This window comes from Rhipicephalus sanguineus, chromosome 10, assembly GCF_013339695.2.
Source record: "Rhipicephalus sanguineus isolate Rsan-2018 chromosome 10, BIME_Rsan_1.4, whole genome shotgun sequence".
Lineage (NCBI taxonomy): Eukaryota > Metazoa > Arthropoda > Arachnida > Ixodida > Ixodidae > Rhipicephalus > Rhipicephalus sanguineus.
This window is the reverse complement of record NC_051185.1, coordinates 29,528,104-29,543,736: the sequence shown is the minus strand read 5'-3', so window position 1 is coordinate 29,543,736 and position 15,633 is coordinate 29,528,104. Positions and strand designations below refer to the sequence as shown.

General features: G+C 45.7%; 2 protein-coding genes across 2 annotated transcripts; both read left to right on the top strand.

The window, feature by feature from the left end:
• Positions 1-280: 280 nt before the first annotated feature.
• Positions 281-7,497, top strand: LOC119407315 (transmembrane protein 115). The gene is made up of 4 exons (XM_037674231.2): positions 281-1,031; positions 3,463-3,642; positions 6,013-6,374; positions 7,217-7,497. The coding sequence occupies exons 1-3, from the start codon at positions 310-312 to the stop codon at positions 6,314-6,316; spliced, it is 1,206 nt and encodes a 401-aa protein (XP_037530159.1). The 5' UTR covers positions 281-309; the 3' UTR covers positions 6,317-6,374; positions 7,217-7,497.
• A 4,527-nt stretch (positions 7,498-12,024) lies between these two features.
• Positions 12,025-13,694, top strand: LOC119407317 (peptidyl-prolyl cis-trans isomerase-like 1). Its single transcript, XM_037674233.2, has 4 exons — positions 12,025-12,169; positions 12,339-12,493; positions 13,049-13,117; positions 13,370-13,694. Exons 1-4 carry the CDS (start codon positions 12,114-12,116, stop codon positions 13,591-13,593), a joined length of 504 nt encoding a protein of 167 aa, XP_037530161.1. The 5' UTR covers positions 12,025-12,113; the 3' UTR covers positions 13,594-13,694.
• Positions 13,695-15,633: the final 1,939 nt, after the last annotated feature.

The window sequence follows — 15,633 nt, the reverse complement described above, 5'->3', positions numbered from 1 at the left end:
TTGAGTTAATTGCTCTATGAGAGTGGGCCCAATACAAGTGGTCCCATTGTCTAGTTGAGGGATGATGAAGTTACTAAACTCCAGTTATCTATGCAATGGTAGGAGTTTCGTAGAAGGATTTTCTTTAAACTCATCTTAAGGGGGTACTGCGGTGTGGGTAACTAACCCTATGCGATACCTCTATGAGTTTGCTTCGTTATCCCTCTATGATGTCTACCGTTTTAACACAAGCGTCACATCCGGATCTTGCCGCTTCCTCTGACGCGTCTTCCGGTCTCTTCTCCTGCGGAGGGAGGGGGGAAAACAGACATGGCAGCCAAGAAGATGGCCGCTTCCACGGTGGTGCAGCGAAACCTGCCGTACCTGCGACAGCAGTTCCTGGCCGCGTTGCAGACGTGCAGCGCGGTCGTCAAAGTGCTCAGCCTGGCCGTGTTCCTCTGCTACTTCCTCTCCTACAGCCAGGTTGCTTCGCGGGCCATCAGCGTCACGCCGGGCTACATCATACCGCCCAGCTTTTGGATATGGACTGCGTTCACTCACGCGTTCTTCGAGAACAGCGTGTGGATGGTGATTGCGGACATAGTCACGGTGGGGCTTTGCGGCAAGCTGATCGAGCCCCTGTGGGGCGCGATCGAGATGCTCACCTTCTTCGCCATCGTCAACACTAGCGTCGCCTTCCTCTCCGTCGCGTATTACATAGTGCTGTATTCGGTCACCTGGAACCCGGACTACCTGTTCGCAGTGCGAATACACGGCCTCGCGGGCTACTGCGCAGCCGTCATGGTCGCCGTCAAGCAAATCATGCCCGACCACGTACTGGTGCCACTGCCGTTCGGCAAGATCCGAAACCGCAACGTTCCCCTAACCGTACTTCTCGCCTCGATCATACTCTGGGCTTGCCAGGTGCTCAGGGGCACCTACCCCGTGATGTTTGTCTCGGGAATGCTTTCTTCGTGGGTGTACCTACGCTTTTACCAACACCACAGCAACGGAAGCAAGGGTGACATGGCGGACCACTTCACGTTTGCTAGGTGAGCTGTTAACCTTGAGGAAACGAAGTTACGTGTGCCGGTGACATGTGACGGTGATGACACAACTACGCGGGGGTGTGGTACGCGCGCGCGTCTTATCTGTCTCTCGATCGGTACTGCTATCGTACACGTTTGCTTGCCATCTTGTCAAGCCGATGTCTTCTTTCTTACCGGGGCTTGGCGAACATGTTTACGAAAAACGCTGTTAGCAAGGCTACTCGCTCGACTGAACACAGCTTCTATTTCCGTTTGGCACAAGCCTCTCTAGCGCAGGAAGATCTGTGACGTCCGGTACAGCGTACGATTATGTGCTTATCTTTAAAAGGAAGTTATTACGAGACTGTTTCCTCTGCTTTTATATAGGAAGCAATTGAAAGGAAGTTTCACCTGTGTATGCATACCTGCAGTTTCGATATTGGCTCGCTCGTGACATTACAAAGACAGCTGCTACATTTACAGCCTAGATTATCATGAAACTACGCTTGTAGGAAGTCAGTGCGATTGATTTAGGCTCCGCCACGGTTTCACCACGCTTCAATATGTGAACAAGCGAGATAGCATGCAGGAAAACATGCCCTTACAGCCTTTAGTCACGCTGTTTGCCATTTGTGTCGGATTGATTACGCTATTCGTTCTTTCCCCCCTCAGTCTTCTCATCTCTCTATCACAGCTTCTCATCTCTCTGTCACAGCTGTGTGAAGTCGCACAGTGCAAAGATCTGGTTAACGATGCTTGCCTTCGCTGTATTTGCAGTAACCATCTTAAAGTAAATGGCAGCATTAGATATGTAAGCACCAGCTAAACACGGAATGTAAACGGAATTTTTCATTGCAGCGTTTAACACTGCAGCATTTAAAATTGGTGTGGCGACATAGGCTGAGAAATTGAATTCATAGATGAAGTTTCTGTTTTTGAGACTACCATTAGACGCGAATTTGCAGGCAACATTTCTTTCATTCATTCACAGTATGAATGGTTAGCTCTAGTTCCATGGAGTCTAGTTCCATGAATTTTAGACCCATAGATTCTAGTTCGGCTATTGGTGGGCCATAGTTCACAATTCTTTCATAATTTTTTTTTTTGAGGGGGAAAGACTCCTGTTCAGCACAGGATAACTTGCAAATGCTTAAAAGGACACTATGCAAACAAATAATTCAAGCCATATTAGTAGATTATTTTTCTGCAGTAAAAAAAGGAAGCTACTGTTTCAGTAAGGTTAGCACTATCCTGCACGTTCAGATTTGGGTAAAGTCTCCATTGATACCAGCATTCAGTGTGTTCACTTGGCCAGTGTCACAAACACACATGCAATAAAATCACGCAGGAATGTGATATTGGTGTAATGTAATGATTCCATTCCATTTCTTCACCTTCTCACACTTTGTTGCTAGCCTGCGTGTCTTCATTTAAGCCATCTCAAGGGATTGGCTAATTTTGATTAGTGCATTATTTTTTTTAAATGTGACCGAGCATCATAAATTGTTACATTGTATCGGGCAGCACTTGTAGCAACGAACCACCTGGGATCTCTTCTTTGGTGCACAAGTGGAATATAAACATTCCGGAAGATATCTAGTTCAGAACACATACTTTCAGCTAAGAAAACTGCAGAAAAAAAATTCAATAAATAGGCAGCATGCATAGTGACAATGACAAACTAGTGGCCGACACTAGTGCATGTAGCACTGTTGTCACTAGTGCTGTTGTCACTCTGTGTGCTTATTAATAATGAATAGTTAATTTTACAGTGCACAAAAGGGACAAGAGAGAGAGGGGGGCGACACGCACATGGTTAACATGACGAACTTAAAATTAACCCTTTCAGGCGCCACCTATGGAGAACTGTCTGTAACTGTGTCAAACTTAACATTATTTCAAGGCGCTCGATATTCTATTGCAACATATATAATGTCATAACATGTTTATTTATGTGTTTTGTAATTAATCCTACTTAAATTGTAACTACATATGTATTTATCCTGAAGTAGATCATATTCTCTTTTTGCATAAATAGAATCTAATCTGAGAGTAGAAATATAGTGCACATTTGTTTTCGGTTATGTTCATTTCGAGCAAAAAAAAAAAAAATTACACTTTTGGCACGACTCACGGAAAGTGGCAGGTCGAACATGGTAATACCTTCAGCAAAGTGATATTTGCAGCAGTGTACTGCAGAATGAAGTTAAGTGAATACACATTTACTAGTCAGGAGCTCTAGTTCATCCAAGCCTCAATGTGTTTTGCCGTTTCTTGGCCATTAGTTGACACAGCTAGCAAATGCAAGTGGTGTACAGAATTGTGTGCTAATCGTCTCAAAGGGTTGACGTGGCTTACCAACATGCCCAAGCTTACACTTCTTCGAGTGGATAGTTGTTCTATAAAAGTTAAGCTGAGTTCCTTTCCGTCCTTTTTTTTTTCTTCTCTTCAACAGTTTCTTCCCCAACGTGCTTCAGCCTCCCATCGCCCTGGTGAGCAACCTCATCTTCAACTTCTTCGTGAAGATCAAACTGTGCAGGAAGCCGCCGCGGAAGTACAACCTGTCCAGCGGGTCTGCGTCCACTGTCACCATCAACCTTCCGGGAACCGATCCTCAGGACGCAGAGCGGAGAAGGTAATAATAGGCTCATGCACACGCATTGTCACGCTTAGCACGTGTCACTGCTTTGTGTTGTCACATGGCTAGCTGTGTTTACAAAAACAACAACAACAAAAAAAACCCTGGTTCCGTCTCTCTCGGCGCATTCTGAAACCATAATTGTGACTGGGCGCTCTAGAAACGTCTCTAAATAATTAACTGTTGTGCACTTTCCAGCCATGGTATGTGGATCATTACCTACATATTGCAACAGAAAAAAGAAGATGCAGAATTTTTGTGTCACTACTTTTTTAATCAATCACTCAGAAAGTGCCTTCTTTTTTATACATCTCAAATGTGTACAGAGATATCCGGACTCGTCTCACGTTATTAGAATAGAATGGAAATTCGAGCTAGTTGATGCATGTGAAGCATTTTATGGTCTGAAGCGGAGGCATAGTACTATGCGAGCAAGTCAGGTAACGATTCTTGTTGTGCAAAAGAAAGACGCCCCAAAGGGTGTAGCCAAGCCAAGGGAACTTGCGCTAGGCCTGTAAAGTGTTTGCTTTGAAGTTTACATACCAAGTGCTGGCTACCGGTACGATACTGCGCGAGCACGCAATACTGTAATACTTATGATTAAAAGTGCATATCAATGCAAACGACACGAGAAGACAGAAGAGAGGACATAGAGCACTGATCCTCTCAGCACTCTGTGTCCCCTCTTCTGTTCCCTCTTGTCGTGTGCGCTTCTAATGCAGTACTCAGGACAGCTGGGTTGTTGTTGCGTGCAGTGATGCTGGCATTGTGCCAATGAAATCTTTGCATAGCACTGGCCTCGAAGATAACACCAAGATTGGTGTACGCAGCTACTTAGTACAACTGCTGTACAAAATTGCGCAGTAGCTGCATTGCCATCATTGCTACAGCTGCATTACCACTGGCTGGGGACTCTTGAAACAGATGGTGCATTCCTTTATTATTTTTTCTTTTTATCCTGTCTGTCCTCTTCCATAAATTTTAATGAAGCAGCTGTTTCTACGTTTGGACAGGCGGAGCTGCCTCTCTTCCGGAACACGTACTAATTAATTCAGTCTTGTCATTCCGGCAGACCGGAATGACAAGACTTAATATACCGGGATTATCTGCAATAAAGACAAGGAAATATTGCTGTACAAGATAAGCTTGCATTACCAAACAGTTCAGGGTTCTTTTAACGCTGTTGCAAAATATGTTTGTACATTCAAAGTAGTACCATGTTTCACTGATGTCTTATGATTGCAGATTGGACTGGTTTGATGTGGCTCGTGGTAGTGAATAAAACAAGACAACACGAGAGACAAAGAAAGGGAATGACAACACAGATGCAGTCTAACGACTGAGATTTTATTTGCCCACGACAAGTGTGAGCAAGGAATTGCTGTGCTCAGAACATTCAGAATATCATTACGCCGATAGATTATTACAGGCGGTGTGTTCACTGACAATGTCACACATGTGATATTAGCTTTTCGCTGAGGTGTAGCTTTCTTTGTTATTTTTGTGTGTGATCTTTGTTTGCTTTTTTTTCTGTTTCAGTTGCAAGGCAGCGTTTGTATCACCATTTTTCTTTCTCTGACCCTCGCGTTAGTGCTGTGTTCCGTTTACTACCTCGTAACGCTATTTTATTCTTGCAACATCGTTAATGTACTTCTGGAGTACTTCTTGGGTGAGTTGGTGTTTGCTAAACGTGATCTAGTAGCGCAAAAGTTGTAAAATGATATAAAACAGTCATGAAAGGAAAAGAGTGCTTCTATTTCTTTCCTTTCATTCCTCTGTTTTCTTTCAAGTGCGTAGCGTTTTAAAAGCCTGGCTTATCGTCCATCCATAGATCTCGTGTGGTGTGATCACGATCAAAATCAAGTGGTCAATACAGGCCTAAAACAAGGCTAGCAATGCTCAAAACCACCGCCATTTCTGGCGGATATGGCGGTGGTTTTGTCAAAAATGGGACGACAACCGCATGACCCGCATTTTTAAACATGTGAGCCAATTGACAAAGAGAAATTTCTGAGGCCTACAATATAACAATTAGGGACAAGACAGGTATCCTTGAACCGTCAGTCGCTCTTCGTGACAAGGAATTTAGTCACCTTTGCCAGTCTTGATTCTGTATAATTTTGATAATGCTGCCTTGATGTGCCTTTGTGTCCTGTACTTGGTACATACCTATGTTTCACATATCAGTAAAATATCAGTTGAGAGTAAGTGCCATGTTGTACATTTTCCTTCCCTTTGTCCGCGACTAGTGTTGTGCTATAACGATGTTCAAGATGAACCCTAACCAACTGGCCCAACTTGTCGTCTCGCCGAAACGCTTACGCATTGAAAACGACAAATAAACAAACTATGTATCCTGACGTGCAGGCAAATAGCACTGCGCGCACTGAGCGAGAGGCTGACCAAGGTGGAGCAGCAGTGGCCGCTCCTCTCCGACGAGGACCAGTCGTCGACGGCCAGCAGTAGCACGACGGCGGCGCCCTCTCTGGGCACCCCGCAGCACCACCCAAAGCCGGGCCCCTCGGGCGAAGGCCCCGCGTCATCTCAGGTGGCCATCACCATTCCCAGCTTACCGCTGCCACCACCACCATCGTCGGCGCGAGAGATACCTGCCAGCCGCGAGTCGCCACTTGACAGCTCCGCCAAGGGGCAGTCTTCGTTGGATGCGTGACCTCCGACGGATTGAGCGGCGGCGCTTCGTGTGGGTGATCGAGTGGAATCATGCATCTGTGAGTGTCTGAACCTTTGCTGGTTTTTTAAGTTAAAGGGACCAGCAACTGGTCAGAACGTGTGATTAGATCCTGGTGGAAATGAAGACCGTGAATTATAGTGACAGATTCAAGTATCATTTTCCCAATTCGAGTAGTAGTATTATATTTTTAAATTGCGTTTAAAAGTCGCAAGAAACCGGTATGTCGTGCAGCCTAGCGGAAGGGCCTTGATGCTGCCATATGGAGTCACTCGTTTCCTGTACGTAGTCTGATGCTTTCATGCGCACCATAATTAGTGCTCAAAATTAAAGTGGGTATATTATTATCCATCCCCGCTCTATTTTCTGCTGTTCACGAGGTAAAAGGAGTTGACGCAAAAAAGTGGCGCTGCCTTCGCAGCAACTAGTGGAACATGTCGAGCCGCGGCGGATGCGCACGGAGTGCACGCATGCTCAGCAAATCACAGCACACAAACACAAACTGCTGTCACACTCACCTCCCACTGTTTGCAGCACGTGTTGTGTATATGACTTCACAGTCACCGAATATCGATAAATTCAGCCTATAAAAGTTATGCGGCGTCTTCCACGTTACCATTCCGTGATTAGACATTGAGTGGTAAGCTTACCATTGCACTGAAGAAAACATGTACCATAAAAATTGGTTGTCAGTCCCTTTAATTTATTGTAGCTAACTAGTGATAAATTAAGTGTGAGACTCCATGAACTATCCATATCTGCATCTTTTCTTTAGGACTGTTTCGATGACTGCATCGAATGGGACACTTTTTGATTCATCATTCAAAAGTTTTAGAATTTGACATGCTTCCTGCTTTTTTAAATCTTGTCTTTTCTTTTCAGACCATCCCAAAGACTGGAGACGGATGAGCAAGGTGGCACTCCATAGTCACACATTTGTACATAGACTGTCAATGTGAAAAAAAAAAAAGGGAAAAGGCGGTGCAGAAAAAAAGAAATGTTGATACATATAAGGCAAGGGTTGCACCTCATTATTCCTTTTACATTTCACTGAAGACTCTGTACAGAAGAGACGACTCTGTAATTAATGAAAAATGGCTTTGGTGTGTGTGTGTGTGTGTATGCGTGCGTGTGCATGAAATAAAGAAGTGTTTGTTCCCGTTTATCTCTTAGGTTGCGCGCAATGGAGCGCACATGTTAATGCTGCACAGACTGCCTTCACAGGTGCTTTGGAATCCCCCATTGTGTACAGAGATACGTGTATTTAATAATAATAAAAAAAAATATTAAGAGAGGTTTCTTGAGTGAAATAAAATAAGCGTCATTTAGCGATGTACAAGAAGGTTTTCCTGCATTTGCTTTCGCTTCCAAGTCAGGATTTCCCTGCCCCTGCTTTTTGTAATACCGATACAATGTATGGATCATAGAGTTTCTTTAAATATTTACTAGAGGGAACTGTGGCGCTTCAATCCTTCAGCCACCAAGGAAATGATGGGTAGTAGATAGATTTGCCCACTCTTTGCACTTGCAGCTTTGTTTATTGTTGTGGTTTGGCCTGAAAACATTGCTTTAGGCATTTATCTTTGCATTAAAGAATGGCTCGTTGTGAATCTCGCTAGCCGCAAGCTGATTTGAATCGGTGAACCTAAAGGTGTCAAAGTGGTGAAGTGGGACTGCTGAACATTTTTTTAATAATTAGTACCAGTTTTCAAAGTCAAAAAGCCACACATGCCCGAAAGAATGAAACTTGGACAGATCCATGTATTTACCCATCATTCATATGCTGCCTGAAGCGCCATGCGTTGCAAATCCCATAGACACTAGCGGCAAATTTTCCTCTGGTGTATTATTGTGAAGCTGTATGGTATGGACAGCGAAGAAACTCGAGAAGTTTCTTTGGCCTTGGCTAGAAACACTGCTAAGTAGTAGCTGGAATAAATCCACCCAGTGGACATTATGTGTGTGTGCAAGTTTTCAGAAAGGCAAAGGAAAGCATGCACAGCATCTCTTGAACGAGCTCTCGCCACTGCGAGTGAGAGGGATCTAGCCTACGCCAGCTCCCTGCGTGGAAGTCTGCATAGTCTGCAGGGTAAATAGTCTATAGGTGGGACTGCGTGGGAGTCTACATAGCTGTGCACAACGGTCTTGCTCAGCTTCCTACCTCTTGCAGACTTTATGACACTAGAGGAGTGGTTGATGGATTCCTATGGTACTTTCTGGTACACATTCATCTCTTGGGGCATCCTGAGCCACCGGTGGGCCCTTAACTGAACCTTGGAGGTGAACTAGGCCTGTCTCATCCCATTCCCTGCCCCATATGCTGCATATTTTTCTCAATGAAGAAAAGAAGATGACTTTTAAGGGCTCGTTTTTCTTTGTTAGACACAATATTAATCTTTTTTTGAAGCAGTATGGTTAGGCCTTTCTCTAAAGGCCTAACCATACTGGCTCAGATGTTCACGAAAGCATTTTCTACGCAACTCTGCAAGTCAGTTGCCATGTTGCAACATTCTGTGAATTAATCCTTTACTAAAGACAGTGCCTTCATAGGCCTAGATCTTTTGTCTACTTTCTGCAACGGTGTACGATGCATGTTGATAATTTCTGACCAAATGTGACTGCCACTCCAACTAGAAGTGTATATCCAAAAGTTATGTAAACATCTGGTTTTGTGGCATTATGAAAGTATGACCCGGAAGTCGTGACGGGAGTGGGAAGTGATGTCAATGGGGAGATGGGGTGTGACATGGATGCAACATTGTCTTCGTTCAATCTTAATTCAATGACTCAGTTGTTTACTGATTCTTTGTTTCTTTTTCTAACTTGGACATGCGTCTCGATTGAATGAACTAATACGTACCGTATATATTTTACTTTACATTTACACCGATATGGCAAATGGTCTTTAATTTTGTCGGCTGGCTGGTTTACCCAGTGGCGTAGCCAAGGGGTGGCACCCCAGGCTTGTGCACCTCCCGAAATTTCTTTGTCATGGAACACAGAGCACAAAATGATACTTGATCACACTTGCCTGTGCAGTCCACACTTTTTTTTTTTTTTTTTGATGTGCCTCCACTGGAAAAAGTCGCACAGTTCCTTACGCATTTCCATAAGATGACTAGAAAGCAAGAGCCATCTTCTTTTTCGTCTCAGTCAACTATATTGATCCCGCCCGAAAGTTTTCCGCACCCAACGTGGTTTTGCACTGCCTCCGAGATTGGAGGAGTTGGGAAACTTTCTGCACCTTATATGGCTTTGCAGTGCCTTCGTGACCGACCCACCTTTGACCAAGTGGCGAAGCCATATGATGATGTCACAAAAATTTGGCGACCTTTGACGTCAAGATGTCATGGGGTGACGTCATCGCATGATAATTTTTTGCACCACTCGTGTCGAGGCAGGTACTTTTCGCGTTTGATGAGGCATCTGCATACATCACTGCATGGGTTTGCTCTTACTGGATGGCTATGAACAACTGCACCATTTATAAAGACTCAGACGAGCCAGAATGGGCCCACAAGAATATAGTAGAGTAGAGTAGGACCTAGAAACCATGGCCCACACCAATGCTGTGGGATCGGCCAAGAACCGGGTAGTTTTAAAAGAAAATCCTTAAATTCTAAGTTAGATATTGTCTATTTAGATGAAATAAGTAAAAACGAAACAAAAATTGAAAATAAGAATAGATGAATAGGAAAGTACGAATATAATAATGAAGCGAAGTATATGAAAAAAAAAAACAATTTGGAAAAGTAGAAAAACAGCATAGTTGGGCTATTTTTATTTCATTATTCTAATTCATATTATGCATAACGATTAAAGTGTCTGATCTGAATGTACGTATAAACAATTATTGCACTCTTTTTGCGTTTGCTTTTCTTTTCTGTTTATCATTATAATACTCGAAATACTTAAAAATATTCATATAATCAATTCTTGGCCAATCCTCCAGTGTGGGTATGAGCCACATGAGAGGGAACAACGACAAGATGGCAAGGTGGAGGCGAAGAAGAAAACGAAACCATGCGCGCGCCGGGCGCAACGTCCCAGGGGCGAGCCACGGTCCGTGTTGTGGCCGGCGGGCGCGCTCTGCCACATTCCTCGGCGGTGTAAGTCTTCCCCAAAAGATATCCGCTATAAGCGCGCATCCCATCATCCGATCGTAGTCGAGCGCAAAATTGCACCCGAAACCCGGCCGGCGTACGTGCTTGCCCAACATGCATCTGGGGGTGATCGAGATGGCTTCTCTGGACGCCCTGCCCGGCACAAACCCATCCTCAGCCGCCACCGCGTCTAGTTCCTGGGCTTCCCGCAAGGCGGCGGCCGTATTCAAGGCAGCAGCCGCGACAAGATCCGCAGCGGCGGCCACTGGATCGACGGCCGGATCCGGAGACGTTTCGGCGAAGACCATCATCAGCGTCTTCGTGGTCCTGGGAGCGTTCCTGGTCGTCAGCGTCGTCGGCGCGGCCGTTACGTTTGTGGAGACGCAGGCTAAAGACGCCAGGAACCACAACCACTCGTCGCCCTGCGTGGAGTTCATCCAGTTCGCGCCAAACGAAACGCTACTGCAGTCGCAGCAGGGGTCCGAGCAGCCGCCGGAGTCGCTGCCGACGTCAGCGGCCCGTCTCGAAGAGCGAGCGCCGTCGCCGACCTCCACTTCAAAAGACGTCAAGGTGCCGCCGACGTCCAAGGATCGAGGTTTCTACGCCGGCGAGGCGTCTATCAACGGGACGTTCTCGCTTGGCCGAATCCTGGACGCACTCGCGGCAGGCAAAGACATCAGGACAGGGGCAGATCATCTGTGATCGAGGCTGTGTTACCGGCAGTTTCCTCGCGCCAAGCCTTCGTTTTGTCAAGCCATTTTTTTTCTCTCTTCAGTTGCATTTTTCCCATTGAGGCATTCTTTTTTTCTTCTACCGTTCTCGGAACTTCGCAACATTGTGTGACACCTCTAGTCGCATGGTCGGTTGTTCATCAAGCTGTGACCCGTGTCAGTTGCCGGTGATTTGAGTCACTCACACAAGTCAAAGCTTGCACAGCGCAAGACACGTCGAAGGGAGTGAAAAACTTCGCCCGTGGGTAGACAGATCTAGCTTGAGTGCTCGCAGAGGACTGCATGAAAAATATCACACCCCTGTTTCTGACCTTTTGAAGTCGGCTCTTCGCGGCGCCATGAGGAACTTTAAGTGTTATCTTGTTTTGTGGACAAATACAATAACTTTGTTGTTATAAGCGTGTGTCATCATTCCAATCTGCCAATATAAAGAAACAGGCCGACGTCGATTGGATATTCGTCGTGGAAATGAAACGTGGTGCACACAAAAAAAGAAGTGTACAAGAAAGTAAGAAGAAAAAGAACGGCACTATTGCCAGGAAAATGGCGCAGTGTTTGTTGTCAGGCACGCACGTACACTACTAACAGTAGGCGTAGCTGCTCGATTCCAGATTCGCAATCCTCTATTACATGCATAAGCGTGCGCAGGGTTCCCCTTCAGGGGGGGCGAAGGTTCGTCGCAGCGCCCCCCCTCCCTATTATGTCAATGTATGCGGCTGCCTTTGCGCCCCTCTTCTCGCCCCCCCTACAATGTATAGGGCTGACTTTGCGCCCCCCCTTCTCGCCCCCCTTGCCCCCCCCCCTGCGCACGCCTATGATTACATGCATAATCTCCGGATCACTTACTTTGGTAAAATTGAACTTTTCAAAACTCGCGCCAGAACGCCAACACGGCCGCGCAAATCCAAGATAATCCAAAGCCAAATCCGATCGAAAAGCGCAAAAATGACGGGCATCCCGGATAAATCATGGCAGCCTCCGTATGTCACTCTAGAAACAACGTAAGTTTTCTGCCCATTGCTCAAACTGTAGCGCTGATTCGATGCATATGAAAACTTGATGATCATGCCCGTACGTTGTGAGCATTTGCATCTTATTTGAAAGGCTACTTACCTTGTTTGGAACGCATGACGGTGATGCCGGTTGCGCCGTGCTCTCGTTTACTTGCAGCATGGGCGACATAACCATAGAGCTTTACTGGAAGCACGCCCCAAACACGTGCCGGAACTTCGCCGAACTGGCTCGCCGCGGGTACTACAACAACGTCAAGTTCCACAGGATCATACCGGACTTCATGATTCAAGGCGGTGACCCCACGGCTACAGGTAGCGTCCGTGTTTACCGTGCACGCTCGCTTGGGCCCTTGCCGGCGAAATAAAAACGCGAAACAACAAAGTTCGAAAAGCCGCCACCAAGCGCTCAGTATGTCGCGTGTAGTCCTCTGGTTGCTTTCGTCTTACCTTCAGTTCATCATGGAAACGTGCCAACTATCCGAAGTGTCATCCTTCCGGCGCTAACCGAAGTTACTCCGATGTCATGTGCCGCTAGAGTTTTTCTTTAGCCGAACATTTTTGCGCCGCCAGGCGTCGTGTCCCTATGTCCCTCCACTTTAGGAATTCTCCGCAACTTCATCCTGTGCTGTGAATAACAGTAATTATATGTACAGTCTTTGTTTATACACGTCTTCTAATATTTCTAGTCCTTATCCCCTACCCAGCAATGTAGGGTAGCAAACCACATAATCGTTCTGGTTAACCGTCCTGCCTCTCATTTTCTTCCTCCTCTCTCTGAGTATTTTAATATTTTAATTGCATTAAAACGTATTATTGCATGCATTACAACGTTAAGAAAAAAAAAACGCCATTTTAATTTGATTTCAGGTAGAGGCGGTGCGTCCATCTATGGCAAGACGTTTGACGACGAGATACATCCGGACTTGAAGCACACAGGTGGGTTTAATTTGCTGGCTCTGTTCCTAGGAGCAGCTTTTTGGGAAAGCTGGTAATGCTAGCAAGAGGTATGGAACCATAGAAACCGAAGAAAGAACTAGACGGCCATCTGTTGGTCTCTATTGTCTAGTTTTCCCTTCACTTCCCTGGTTTCTATCCCTTAGTACTGTCACCATGTTTGTTTCATAATTTCGTTGTCCAAGAACAGTATTAGTAACACTGAATTGGTTTCTTGATACTGCTTCCGATCAGGAGCCGGAGTGCTGTCGATGGCCAATTCCGGTCCAGACACAAACGGCAGCCAGTTCTTCATAACCCTGAGCCCGACGCAGTGGCTGGACGGCAAGCACGCAGTCTTCGGTCGAGTGCACTCGGGCATGACTGTGGTTCATCGCATGGGACGGGTCCCCACCGACAACAACGACCACCCGCTCGAAGACGTCAAGATTGTGCGCGCTTATGTGCGGACAAAGTAACTTTGTCTCTGTAGTGACTTTCCTGTGACTGTTATCACAACTCCCCATCACCAACTGGCTTTGTTTGAAGTCAGGCAGTTCTGCGCTTTCTTTTCACTTTTACAAACTTTCATTAAAGACGTTGGTACACTTTTTTATTTATTCCTTGGTCTAGCTATAGAGATCGAACACAAACAAACCAAACAATGTTGTAAGGATCACTTAAGGGGATGGTTTTACTTTTGCAACATTTCATGTCAGTTAAATCAGGTTTTATGGCACAAAAGCAACTACAGATATGTTGTGTCAGCACATTTCATGTGAACCGGTGAAGAAAAAATGACACTGCTCTTAAAGGGGCCCTGCAACAATTTTCGATGTGATCATCAAATGGCTTCATTAAAGGAGTTTATTGCCTCGCGAATCGACTGCCGCACAAATTTTTAGAATCCATCAAGTACGAGTGTAGTTACAGGGATTTTACGCATGTTTTAAGCGCTTTCTCTCTCCTTTCGTACCAACGAGTGAGCTGAAAGCTACGCAGGGGAGGGGGGGGGTGCGATGACAAGGGGGCAAGAAGCTACGTGCATTCGTCGGCGCGCATCACAACCTTTCACACTTTTTTTTTTTCTTTGAACGAGCAGCTTACTTTCAGTGTGATCGCAGGCACGCGGTGGCACCCTGCGCCGGCCATGGTAACCATGCAGCTCACGATGCTCAAATCAGCCAATGGCCGTGGAATTTGGGTTTACGGCACAGTCGTTCGGGCTTATCACATCGCGTTGAGAGAACAGCGAGCAATTCCAAGCAGACTTTGAGAATTAATTGTAAATTTCCAGGCTGCGTGCTGCGCTATAATGTTTGGCTCACATGTTCTCAGGAGCCTCGACTACCTATTGGCAGCATTTTCAGACTGCACTGCAAAAGTGTTGCAGGGACCCTTTAACATCATGTCTGACCACAGTATAACGAACACTGTTGCCCTTTAGATGGCAATACGCACAGTTTTAGTCGAACGAAATGCGTTACAAGAGCGAATGTGTTCGTGGAAGTGATGGTCCAAGATCAAAGTCATCATCGCAGTGACGAGTGATCACCTTCCACAGAGCCTATGACAATGCTGGGTTGCACGAGGTGGCCAGAATTCATTTGATGCTCAACTCAAACCAACCACAGCCTTTCACCTGAGCTTCAATGTTCGAGTTACGTTTGAGTTGAAATACGTCCATCATCAGGATGGCAACAATGGTCAGACATGCAGGCTCAAATGAAGACCATGGATATCTTTAAATCAACACCGTAGAAAGGGAGCTCACTTATGGCCCCCAAAACTGTAGATTGAATTGAAACCACTGAACTAAGCTAAGTGTCCTAGGATCAATGCGAATGACACAACAGCCCTTTTAGCACCCTATTACGTTGTGCAGCAAGTTAGAGGGACTGACAACCACTTTTTATGGTACCATTTTTCCTTAGTGCAACGGAAAGTTTACTGGTCAGTGTCTAATAACAGAATGGTAATGCAGAAAATGCTGTGAAACATTTATACTAATTACATTCTCTGATGTGCGTCGACTACGATGTCGTATACACAACACTTTCTGCAAACAGTGGGAGGTGAGCGCGAGAGCGGTTCGTGCTTGTGCGTGGCAGTTCGCTGCACAAACGTGCACTCCTCGCGCGTACACCGGGGCTTGCCATGTTTCACTAGTTGCCGTGAAGGCAGTGCCGCTTCTCAGTGTGCAACTCCTTTTACCTCGTAAGCAGCCCAGAATGAGCGGGGATGGATAATAATGTACACACACTAATTTTGAGCGCTTATTACGATGCATATGAAAGCATCAGACTACGTACAGCGAGATGAACGACCCCAAAATCCAGCTTCAAGGCTTATCCACTAGGCTGCGCAACATAATGGTTTTTTGTTACTCTTAAACGCGATTTAAAAATATAAATCCTACTCGGATCAGAAAAAGGATGCTCGAATTTGTCACTATAGTTCATGGTCTTTTCATTTCTACCAGGATCTAATCACATGTTCTGGCCAGTTGTTGGTCCCTT

What these genes read in the sequence shown, in the direction of transcription:
- LOC119407315 (XM_037674231.2), top strand. Translation starts at nt 310, where the DNA reads ATGGCAGCCAAGAAGATGGCCGCTTCCACGGTGGTGCAGCGAAACCTG. An exon ending in GACCACTTCACGTTTGCTAG is followed by an intron (nt 1,032 to 3,462) that starts GTGAGCTGTTAA and finishes TCTCTTCAACAG; the next exon opens with TTTCTTCCCCAACGTGCTTC. An exon ending in CAGGACGCAGAGCGGAGAAG is followed by an intron (nt 3,643 to 6,012) that starts GTAATAATAGGC and finishes CCTGACGTGCAG; the next exon opens with GCAAATAGCACTGCGCGCAC.
- LOC119407317 (XM_037674233.2), top strand. Translation starts at nt 12,114, where the DNA reads ATGACGGGCATCCCGGATAAATCATGGCAGCCTCCGTATGTCACTCTA. An exon ending in TATGTCACTCTAGAAACAAC is followed by an intron (nt 12,170 to 12,338) that starts GTAAGTTTTCTG and finishes GTTTACTTGCAG; the next exon opens with CATGGGCGACATAACCATAG. An exon ending in TCCGGACTTGAAGCACACAG is followed by an intron (nt 13,118 to 13,369) that starts GTGGGTTTAATT and finishes GCTTCCGATCAG; the next exon opens with GAGCCGGAGTGCTGTCGATG.